This window comes from Lynx canadensis, chromosome D2 (assembly GCF_007474595.2).
Source record: "Lynx canadensis isolate LIC74 chromosome D2, mLynCan4.pri.v2, whole genome shotgun sequence".
NCBI classification, from domain to species: domain Eukaryota; kingdom Metazoa; phylum Chordata; class Mammalia; order Carnivora; family Felidae; genus Lynx; species Lynx canadensis.
Genome location: NC_044313.2, coordinates 17628467 through 17640388, shown reverse-complemented (window position 1 = coordinate 17640388; position 11922 = coordinate 17628467). Strand labels below are relative to the sequence as shown.

At 48.3% G+C, this 11922-nt stretch overlaps 1 protein-coding gene and 1 pseudogene across 27 annotated transcripts in view; one reads left to right on the top strand and one right to left on the bottom strand.

The window, feature by feature from the left end:
* Positions 1-276: 276 nt before the first annotated feature.
* On the bottom strand, positions 277-896 carry LOC115527713 (annotated as a pseudogene).
* A 9844-nt stretch (positions 897-10740) lies between these two features.
* TCF7L2 (transcription factor 7 like 2) overlaps positions 10741-11922 on the top strand; it is a 201465-nt gene continuing 200283 nt past the window's right edge. For 7 of the 27 annotated variants that reach the window (XM_030334060.1, XM_030334058.1, XM_030334059.1 and 4 more), the window contains exons 1-2: positions 10755-11467; positions 11734-11800. In XM_030334060.1, coding sequence (XP_030189920.1) covers positions 11279-11467; positions 11734-11800 — 256 coding nt within the window. In that variant the 5' untranslated portion in view covers positions 10755-11278. Of the gene's footprint in view, positions 11468-11733; positions 11801-11922 lie in introns of all 27 variants that reach the window. The other 20 variants (XM_030334069.1, XM_030334070.1, XM_030334065.1 and 17 more) reach the window with 9 other exon arrangements.

Here is an 11922-nt window from a genome sequence, read left to right as displayed (position 1 = left end):
AAGGTCATACTACACACTTTTGGAGACACCCCAAAGGTTGCCTGACAGTTTTGTACAGAAAGGATTTGGTCCCGTCTGAAGTGGCTTGGGATATTAAAAGTCACTTGAAGTTGGTGGCTCAACCCCTCTGGGCTGGGGTGGACAGGGAAGTGGTCTGGGACAGATGGGCAGACCTTGGGTGTGGGCTCAAGTTCTTATGGACAGAAGTAGTTGATCCTGGGGGGCTGCTGGGGTGGCTGAGGGCAGCCCGAGTGCTCAGGCTGGGTAGAGCCTGCTCTAGTGGCCTTTGTCTGCCCAGTCCGCCAGCTCAGTGCTCTGGAACCATATCTGGGTCTCCCTCTGGGCACCTTCCATGGAGTCGCTGGCCTGGATGATGTGTCTGCTGATGTGGATGCTGAAGTCCCCACCTCCTCCGTGGTGCTGGGGGAAGTCTCAGCTGAGTCCATGTGTCCTGTCATGGCCCTTGAAGAGCAGACCCCTTTCGGGTCTTCCCAGACCATGACCGCCATGGGGCCAGAGCTCCTATAGCTGATGAGGGCTGGGTAGAAGGGCTTCTTCTGCAGGTCATGGCAGTGCTGGGCAAAGTCTCTGTCTGGTTGCCTGAAGCACCTTCATCCCCACCGGCTTGAAGGTCCTCCTCTCAAAGCGCCGGATCACATCCCCAATGAGCCACCACTGCACCCCTGTGGCTTCACCACCACCAAGGTCCGCTCGCTCCCGGGTCCAGGAGGACCCCTGAAGATGGAGTGTGTGAGTGGGCTTGGACCCGTGACTCGCGGGCCATGCAGCAGCCCCCACAGGATGGCGTGCCCCAAGAGGCCGCCCGTGTCCGCCCACCTGAGGGCCTCTGGCTGAGGGCCAAATGCTGCCGCTACACTGTTGAATTTCATACACATGTTAAACAATAGAAGCCTGAACCAAAAGACCGCGCACTCTAGGATTCCATTTCCGTGAATGGCAAAACTAATCTAGAATCGTAAGTCAAACTACTGATTGCTTTTGAGGTGGGATTGCCAGATAAAATACAGCCCACCCGGTAAGATTTGAATTCCAGCTTTAGACTAATGTCTTACTGTAAGCACGTCCAAGGCACTATTTTTATTTGCTAAATCTGGCAACCCTACTTTGCGGGGACATTGACTTGGAGGATGCAGGAGGATGGCTTCTGCGGTTTTGATAATATCCTATTATCCTAATGTGGATGGTAGTTACATGGGTGTGTCTATTAGCAAGAATTCAGCGAGGGGAGTGTTCGCGGCTTGTGCACTTTACGAATGTTCTCCTTCCACAAAAAAGTTTAAAAAGTTTTGATAGAATGATAAAGGAAGAGCCAGGAGTCCTGGGTTCAAACGGTAGCCTTTTGGGTTCAGTTTGTCCAAGTCTCAGTTTCTTCATCTGTTAAGCAGAAATCATTTTAACAACAGCTATCCTACTAACTTCATGTTAGGCAGGGAGGAAATGGGGGTGCAGAGAGGCGCAACACCTTGTTGAGGGCAACCCAGCTGGTGAGTGGCACTGACGGGTATATGCCCATCATTCTAGAACCCACGTGCTGCGCCTCCTCATTCTCCTGCTTGCCTCTTGGAAAGTGCTCCTAAAACTGTAAAAGGCTCGCCAAACATCAGACCTGACTTATAATTATTTAGGGCAGGAAATTTTAATAAGTTCAGAGTGCGGTTGGTCGTTGAACAACACCGCTTGGAGCTGCGCGGGTCCACTTATACATGGATGTTCTTACAGCGCAGGAGTGTAAATGTATCTTTTCTTCTTTATTGCTTTCTTAATAACTTCTTTTCTCTAGCCTACTTTATGGTAAGAACACAGTATATAATACACAGAGCATACACAGTATGTGTTAATTGACTGTTGATGTTATCAGTAAGGCTTCTGGTCAACAGCAGGCTATTAGTAATTGATTTGGGGGGAGTCAAAAGTTAAACATGCATCATCTATTGTGTGTGTGTAAGGAGGTCAGTGCCCCTTACCCCCTGTCTCCCCGCCCCCCGGCGTTGTTCCAGGTCCAAGTGTATTTGCAAAATTTTAAAAGTGTGAGTAACAGCCTTGACTGGACCGAACCCCACAAGGGTTCTCTTCTTCCCATTTGACTTGCCTTTTTTTCTTTCCTCTTTAGCCCTAGGCAAACCACTTCTCCGGGTGGGGGGGGGGGGACACCTCTCAGTGGCCTCCCACCTGAAAGCAGAGGCCTGGGGTGGGAGGGTGGCGGGCTTCCTTCACCAGGAGCAGCGCTCTTGCTTAATTAGTGTTTATGAAGGGCTGCGTGTTATTAAATTACTAGACACTGGAGACCAGGCCTTGGGGGTTTTCGAAATCTGTCTTGCTGCCCTCCCTAACTGGGTGGGAGGGATTTGCTTCGAGGGACAGAGGGAGGACGGTGGTTGGGGACACTCTTATGGTGGGGCTGCCCCCTCCCGATGGACAGCACCACTAAGAGATCCAAAAGACTCTTTGCCGCAATTTTCCAGCTTGTCTTTGCTTTGAGAGCCACCATTCCAGATGTGTTTGTTTTGAGTTCAGGCACTTTTCCTTTGTATAATCCAGCTACCCTTGAGAGGTGTAACTAGGAGGGATAGAATAACAGCGGTAGAGCTAAGGTGCACTGAGCCCTCTCACGGTGCCATGCTTGTGCCGAATCTGGGCATTCGATCTACCATCTGGACACGGGAGGCGAGTAACAGAGTCTGCCCTGATTGAAGATCTCTGTGATCAAGGCAAGTTGACATGCTATTTCATGGAATTCTAATGATAACACTCAGACATAGGTCTTATGTCCCCACTTTATATGAGCAAAGAGAGTTAGAATGATTTTTGGTTGGACCTCAGGGCACACCTTCAGACATGGCAGAGTCAAGATGTGAGCTCTTCCGGTGAGACCAAGATGCCTTCTTGTGCGGGGCATAGGTTCTCAGCAGGGAGTGGAAGTGCCACAATTTAAAGAAACTCCCTAGGCCATTCTGAGACAGCCCCTGGTTGACAGGGGGAAGGGGGAGATGGTCAGAGGACTAAGTGACTTACTATCAGGAATGGGGTTATTGGGGTGCCTGGGTGGCTCAGTCGGTTAAGCCTCCGACTTCAGCTCAGGTCACGATCTCACGGTCTGTGAGTTCGAGCCCCGCGTCGGGCTCTGGGCTGATGGCTCAGAGCCTGGAGCCTGCTTCCGATTCTGTGTCTCCCTCTCTCTCTGCCCCTCCCCCGTTCATGCTCTGTCTCTCTCTGTCTCAAAAATAAATAAACGTTAAAAAAAAAAAATTAAAAAAAAAAAAAAAGGAATGGGGTTATCATGTGCCTTCCAGAGAGGGGGGTTTCGGTGTAGAGCAGCGGGGGTGATTTTGCTCCATACCCCCCCGGCCTCCAGGGGACATATGACAATTCCTAGAGGTCTTTTTGTTTTTGTTTTTACTGTTACAACTGAGGGCGCAGTGTCAATGTCAGCTAGTGGGTAGAGACCAGAGATGCTGCTCAATGTCCAACAACATCCAGGACAACCCTGCACAACAAAGAATCACTCAGTCCAAAATGTCAATGGCACCCAGGCTGACAGACCTGGTGCTGTTTAGGGACTGGGAATGTAAGGAATAGGATAAGTTGAGGGGAGAGCCCTGGGCATCCCACAAGCATGGTGGGGGGAGGGGGGCGGGGAGAGGTGGGCCTTGAGGACAAATACTATCCAATTCACAGTGTAGCTGAGGGCTGGGTGTGAGTTTTACTTCAAAGGAAATTATCTTTTTGCCAAGCTCCTCTTTTTACCCCCGATACATCGCAGAAAACTCGTGAGGGTGATTCCGTTGTTGGGTTGGCCCAGGAACCAGTAGCAAAAAAAGACCTCTACCTGGAATCAGGAAACTTGAATCCCAGTCTCAGCCTGGCTACCCTCAGCCATGTGATGCTCGGCCTGCCTGGATCTCTTGGGCCCTCAGTTTCCTTACCTGTAAAATGGGTAATTACACTTGCCCTCTACTTCACACGGTGTTGTGAACAGCAAGTAAATGTATGAGAAAAGGTTTATAGACGGACGATCCCCTTTCACACACAAAGGATGCCACCGTGAAACCTGCAGGCAGGTCACTGAGCACATTTAGGGTGGATGGGGCTTATTAGTAATTTTCAAATTAAAGGCATGACATGGGATCCTTTGCCACTGATGTGCTTTGAAATTCAAGTCTGAGGGCATATTTGACAGAGGCTCAAGGTTATGTATTGGATGCAATGTCAGCAACAAGTACCTCGAAACGTCCCCAAAGTTGGAATGGATACAAGAGAGGAGGAAAGTCAAAGGATTCATTTTTGAAAAGAGAAAAAAAGCGTTATCTTCCTTTATGATTGTGCAAATAACCCGTACCCAGGTGTTAATCCCGAACAGAACCAGATAGTATAAAAAAGCAGAAAAATGAAAGTCAAAATTTCATCGTTGACATTTTGGGGCACATCCTTTCAAGTATTTTTAATGAACAATTTCCCTTTTAAAAAAAGAACTCTATAATACATGCTGTTTTGTAGCCGGCAAAAATAAATAAAATAAAATAAAATAAAATAAAATAAAATAAAATAAAATAAAACAAAACATGAACAGCGTCCAGATGATCACATTAGAAAGACGCTCCTCCTAAGGAAGGGTAGGCAAGGTTCCTTCAAAGAAGAAAAAGCTGAAAGACAATGATAGCCGATCCTTCCCTAAGAAATGCCCCATCTGGTTTCTAGAGTCATCACCTTGCCTGTTGGGGATGCAGGTGGGTGGCAGGGCCTGGAAGAACTAGGAGGGTCTCGCAGGCATAGTAGGCACCATCATTCACATGGCCTCCTGCCCCCCCCCCCCCCATGAACCCTGGCAGGAGGGGGAAGGGAGAGTGGGCGGGGCCTCTGCGGATTCTTCCCTGCCCAGGACTGGGGTTTCTCCTGGAGTAGAGCCCTTGGCTGGGTAGAGGCAAGGAATGTTTATGCCTGTGCCGTGACAGACATCAAGGATCTGGACTGTCGCTAGAAAGCGTGGCAGAATCAGTGTCTGGGTACACACGCATGGAGAAAGGTCACCTTTCCGGGCGAGGGGGTTCTGGGAGGGGTCCTTGTGCTTCTTACGGGGTTTTGAGGTCATTATAACCTCTCACTCTTGGCATCCTGGAACCTTTAAGAAATAACGATTAATGCCTTCCCTCCCGCTCTAGGTATTTACAGTGTGCCCTCAGGCTACCAAGAAACCGAGTCGGCTGAGGATGACAGTCAACCGGAAGCCTCCCTCCTGGCCCAACCCCGTGCTGCAGGCTGTTGTCTACACTGGGACCCGAACTCACTCCGGACGCGGGAACTCATCATGTATCCTTCTTCCTTTTTCCCCCCCTGTTCAAATGAAGGTTTCGTTAGGAAATAGAATCCACAAATATCTTTGGAATTTGCAGAAACAACTGGGGTTTTTTGCAATCCAGTCCAGTCTCAAGTGATTCGTTCGACATAGATTTAGTCCTTCCTCAAGGACAGACTAGGGCTCAAAGCTGGTGTGGATTCCTGGGGGGAAACCAAGCCTAAAATCTTCACACTCTAGACCTGGACGTCTCCTTCGATCCTTCATCTCCTTTATCCCGTGATGCTTTTGGCCAGAAGCAGGTGTATCAGCCCACACTTAGATAAATTACAAGGGGAACAATGGCATTGTCCTCTCCTGAAATTTCACCTGCTCTGCCCCTTGAACAGACGTAAACCACCTTGTGAGACCGCTCCACGCTGGCTGACATTGTCTTTGCCTCAGTTTAAAGTGCTTGTGTTTTTGTGGAGGGTGCTTGGATATCCATGACATTTCTGAACATAACAATGAGTTTGGGCCAGTGAGGATGCTTTGTAAGAAAGGATGGGGTCACTGAAGCTATTTTTAAAAAAAGAGAAAGAAAAGAAAACCTCAGGCATTTTAATATGTTAAATACAGACCCAATTATTAATTCTAAAGACTTCCACAAATCAACCTAGATGAAACTTTTTTCACCTTTTTCTGCCTTTTCCCCCCTTCTCAGAAACACTTAGACCTACCCTATGGCAATGACTGTTGGGAAGTCTCTATCCTGTATATCAGGGTAGCACAAATAATTCAGCATAAAGCAGCCCAGTTCCTGTAGCCTGGCATTAGGATAAGTATATCTTAAGAAAGTTCTTATGCAGACTTGGCTTCAGGCAATAAAACGTCATAGACGTATAACTGTAGCAAGCGAAATTTCTAGGGAGCAAATTAGGCTGAAAACATTTTCTCGAGACGGCTAGAAAGGAATCATACACCACCCCAAAATAAGGCAAGTTATGCAGTAAATGTTTCATTTATTGGCCTTCTTCCATTACTATTAGGGTTAAAAGACATCTTGTCAATAAGAAAGGTGTATTTATGGAGGACTGATGTCTTTCGCAAGGCGGCTCCTGTCATAAGTACCTATAGCAGTAGTGATCAGCTTATGAAGGCAGATGATGAAACTCTGTGCAAATGCATACATCTCCCCATTAACCCTTGGATCATCAGGCATTATTGTCACTTTATTACCCGGACCTGTCATTAGCCGAAGCAAGGTGATCAAGCCAGGCACTTCAGAAAAATGCCAGAACAGAACAGTGTTCCTCAGGGGTTCAGGAAGAGGGTATATATGCCTTTCCGTGTCCCTGGACAGCGCCACTGGGGAGAAGTAAAAGGATGCCTGTGAAGTGAGCCTTTTTTTGCCTACCCCTTCCTCCTGCTAAAATGGAAAACTCTTAGAGGTGTCCAATTTTTAGTGTGCCTATGTTGGCTAAGGGAGTAGCTTTCCTCAAGGTCCAAATAAGGAACCATCACCCACGCAGAACAAAAAGCAAACAGAAAATCTCACAGTGGAAGCAGGACTTTGGCTTCAAAACATTTCCCCATTTTATAGCTTCCTTATGTTTTCAGATTCTTTTTTTGGCTTCTCTCGGTCAGCACCCTCCCTGCACAGATAAGTCCAACACAGTGGGTTGGATCATCCATCTTGGAGCCTGAATCTTTAGGGAAAAATCACACGGCACACGTATGCCCACACGCGTACGTGTGCAGGTCACTGTGGAGCGTCGTTTAGTGGAATGTCATTTAGAGGAACCACTGGGGGAGCTGAGTATGCTTGACCACACGTATTCTTTACTTCTGGCGAATCTGAGCAGGCCATCCTTGTTTTTCCTAAATTCCAAAGCCAAACTTCCAAGGCGCTTTGTCGTCTTTGCTTGTGTGCTGCTGAACCTCTTAGCGTAACTGGGGTCTGGGCTGAAAGCATGGAATCATGGGCCCTCTGAATGGTAACAAAGGACCTAGGAAAATACCCAGTCCAACGGCCTCACCCGACAGGTGACAGGTGGAGGACACAGGTAACGCTTGGCCTATTTCTGCCATCCCCATTAAGCACATTCCCATTTTTCAGAGGGCACCTACCACTCTACCATGGCTCCCCCATAAGGAACCAACACCTGAAGAACGATTTATATCGACTGGAAACTTCCTTTTCACATTCCTCAATAGGGATGAACAAGGAAGTGTCCCTGGGAAAGGTGACCTGTTCACTTAGTTTTCGAAGTAAAATGCAGATTCTAGTATCAACACATGTCCACAGGGATTTAATAGAGCGACAGCCGAAAGGGGAGAAGAAAACAGAGAGGTGAAGAAGCAGAAAGGCAGTGGATGAGGAGGAGAGGCAGGAAGACAGAGAGGCTGAGACACAGTCTCCTTAGAATTCAGGACCTGGGCTGGCCCCAGGAATGGGCACCAGGAAAGAGGTCACTTCCTCCCCATCCTGCCCACTCCCAAATATGCAAAATCCCCTGGCTTGGGCCAAAGTCAGAACTGGTCTGGTTTCGTCCCTGTGTTCTTGGAACCCTTGCTATTCGGGCAGAGCTCAGGATCCTGTAAACCAGGAGTCCTTAGTGTCTGGAGAGAGAAGTTACCTCAACACCTGGACACGAGCCAACTGTTGTTTAAAATTTCACACCAAATCTATAAAGTACATGTCCACATTGTGAGCCAGGCAACCTGACTTTTAAAAAATGTATTATATTACCCTGCTTTTTGCCCATTGCAATTCCACACCCTCTCCCTCCCCTACCTCCTATCCGGGCAGGCATCACCTGAAGCCCTTTTTCAGAGACTCGGGGGTTATTGACCCTCTGAGATCTTGCCGGTCTCCCCAGCCTTTATGGCACGAAGCAATGAAATTAAATGTGGCACATGTGCTATTATGGAGTAACTTTTAATTGCTTAATTAAATCAGAGATTTAAAGAAGGAAAGATTCAAGAGTTTCCTTTGAGTGAGAAAAATTAGGATATGCCAACATGGATGAGGTTACTAATCATCGCAAGAAAGCCTTTAGTATTTACATATGATAAAAATGCAGGCCAGGGCATTAAAAACAATAAGTACGTGCTTTAAAATTTCAATTCAGTATATTTATGAGCTTTTATTATCCAGGTAGTCCCATAAAGGACATAGAAGTCCTCATTATCCAACTTAATTCAGATCAGGGTTCGATTAAAAAAAAAAATACCACCGCACAGGACAAAGAAATTGCCATAAATTGAGTTCCTATGAATGTGTTCCAGTTTAAGTAAATAAGCCCTTAAAACAGGCTTTAGAAAAGTCTATGCTGTACACAGACAGACTCAGGCACACTAGGTATGCAGGTGACAATTAGCAAGTGTGAAAAGCTATGGTCATTCGCTAAATGTGTAAATCTAAAGGCAACCAAGTGAAAAGACCTAGGAAAAGGAAACTGTTAAATCCATTTGTACATGGATTTAACAGTGAAGCATTTCATTCTTCATGTTTTTACTTAGTGTCTTGAAATAATCCCCTTTCTGTCTCCACTCTCCCTCTTAGAAACTGTGCCCGCCTTATTTATTTATGAAGTCTGAAGGTTAGTCCTACCTGCTGAGACTAATTAGCCCTGTGCTTTGTATCCTATGCAATCCTGTCTGATTAAATGTACACATTTGTTTTACTTCTTTTCTGGCTCCTTCTCACTCTACTTCTGATTTTTCTGATTAATATTAAAGTTGGGAGTTACAGTGATTCTCCTCCATAGGCTCTCCCCCTCCCCATTTTATTTTGCCTGCCTCTTTACTCTTTAGTGTGCTAATGTGGCTGCGAATTTTTCCCAGTGCAGGGGAATTCATTGGCCTTGTCAATCTTAGTATCATTATTTTTAGTAGTCTTCTCTCTGAGACCTTAGCCTATAAAACAGTTTTGCTGAAACCCAAACTCTCTAAATATTACATGGTAAATTTGCTTTCTTTTAGAAACCTTAGGTGCTGATGGGCCAGTTGGAATGTATGTGAGTTTTTGGGGGGATTGGTGGGATAATTTAGTACATCATGGACCAACACCGTTCCTAACAGACAATTTGCTAATTCCTATTGATTTATTATTATTTTTTTGGTCCCCCTTTTCACGTGGTGGTTTCCTGTCCACTTTCCACTGAATATTTGCAAGAAAATGAGTGTTGCTGCTGCATCATCCAGGAAGCCTATGTTTTAGGAGTCAGGTCTTTTCCTCTTTAACATAATTCTGTTCCCCATTTTGTAGCAAATCTGCTCCCCAGGCGAGGTGCCTAAAAACAACAATACCTGCCTCAAACCCCAGGTTTTCCACCTCCTCCCTGAGGTCTCTCAGCATCAGCTCAGTTAGCAATTTCCTGCCAGAGCCATCTACATCTTGATTATTTGGCCAGTCTTTTGGGGATTTCATTTCACACCCCCTTCGAGAAAGACTCCAGTACCACTGATCCCAGGGGTTGGTGAACTTTCAGTTTTATTTTCCCTGGCGGTGTTAACGCCCAAACTTTTCACCTCCAAAGGCAGAAGGACTTTGAATCCTAGCTCATTTCCTACCACCTTCAACGTCAGTTCACCAGAGGGGGTGGCGGGGAGAACAACACTTTATATTGTAAAGAACCACGTATTTTTCCTGAAGGGTATTTTTAATGCCCCTGACAAACACTAAAGTATTTGATTGTCTTTTTTTTTGGGGGGGGGGGGATAAAAAGTCTTGGTATATTTATTCTAGCGAGATTTAAGATTTTATGAAATGACTCACTATTAATAAATAAAAAGGGTAGGGAAGACCTCGTGGGCTGATAGTTTCTTTCCCTGAAGATGACCAGGAACTTTGCCCAGCTCCCCACTTCCCCAAGCTCTCTGAAAGAGGAGGGTTGATCTTTCTTTTTGACCACTTCTGTTAGATCCCCGCCCAAGGGTGGCTGATTTCACTGCTGGACTAACCACTAAGCACCCCCCCCCCCGCCCTCCCTTCTCCACGGTACTCTCCTCCTTTTCCCCTTCCTTAAGACTTATTTCTAATATTTCCAAAGTGCACTTTTTCTGGGCCTCTCCCCATCCCCGCCCCCCAAGTGGGCTTTCCTTCCGCCTTCCGCGGCTCGGATTCCTGACTCGGTCGCCACCCCCTTCCCCTCCTCTCCCACTCCGCATTGTCCTTCCGAAGCCGCCCCCCTCCCGGAGCGAGTCCCAGTACCCTCGCCCAGACTCGCGGGCTCGCACCCACTCAGCGCAGGCCTCTCCCCCTGCACACTCCTCCCTCCAACTCCCTCCCCTCTCCTCCCCCGCCCCTCTCCTCCTCCTCCTCTCCCTCCTCCCTCTCCCGGCGCCCGAAAGGATCATTGTTAGCCGCCCCCGCCCCGCCCACCCCGGCTGTTTATTTATGCACACGTCACCGGGCCGGCCCCGCCCCCCGGCATCTCATTAAGCGAGTGTGTTCCTCTCGCCCTGTCAATAATCTCCGCTCCCAGACTACTCCGTTCCTCCGGATTTCGATCCCCCTTTTTCTATCTGTCAATCAGCGCCGCCTTTGAACTGAAAAGCTCTCAGTCTAACTTCAACTCACTCAAATCCGAGCGGCACGAGCTCCTCCTGTATCTTCGGCTTCCCCCCCCTTTGCTCTTTATATCTGACTTCTTGTTGTTGTTGGTGTGTTTTTTTTTACCCCCCTTTTTTATTTATTATTTTTTTGCACATTGATCGGATCCTTGGGAACGAGAGAAAAAAGAAACCCAAACTCACGCGTGCAGAAGATCTCCCCCCCTTTCCCCTCCCCTTCTCCCTCTTTCCCCTCCCCAGGAGAAAAAGACCCCAAAGCAGAAAAAAAAGTTCACCTTGGACTCGTCTTTTTCTTGCAATATTTTTTTTGGGGGGGGGGGCAAAACTTTTTGGGGGTATTTTTTTTTTTTTTTTGCTTTTCTTCCTCCTTCATTTTCCTTCCAAAATTGCTGCTGGTGGGTGAAAAAAATGCCGCAGCTGAACGGCGGTGGAGGAGATGACCTAGGCGCCAACGACGAACTGATTTCCTTCAAAGACGAGGGCGAGCAGGAGGAGAAGAGCTCCGAAAACTCCTCGGCAGAGAGGGATTTAGCTGATGTCAAATCGTCTCTAGTCAATGAATCAGAAACGAATCAAAACAGCTCCTCCGATTCCGAGGTAGGAAAAGCCCCTCGGGCTGGTGGGGTCTTGAGTCTATTTCCTGGGCTTGGCAAACGGTGCCGAGAGGGAAGGAATCGGGGCCGGGGGCGCCGCGGGGCCGGGCGGGCGGCGTGTGCGCGCGGTGCCACCATTGCAGAAACTTGTAACCCTGTTTTCTCTCCCCCCCCCAAACCCCCCCACCCCGCTGATCTTTTTTCTCCCCCTTCTCCCCCCTCTGCGTGGCGTTTGCCCCTCGCCCTCCCCACCTCCACCCCTCCGGGAAGGCGGAAAGACGGCCTCCGCCTCGCTCCGAAAGTTTCCGAGATAAATCCCGGGAAAGTTTGGAAGAAGGTGAGTACGCCCCGCGCGCCCCGCAGCCGCCCGGAGCCGCCCCCCGGGCCCGCCGCCCCGCGCGCCCCGGCCCCGCGCCCCGCTCGGCCCGGCCGCGCGCCGGCCCTGCCGGGGCGCCCGGC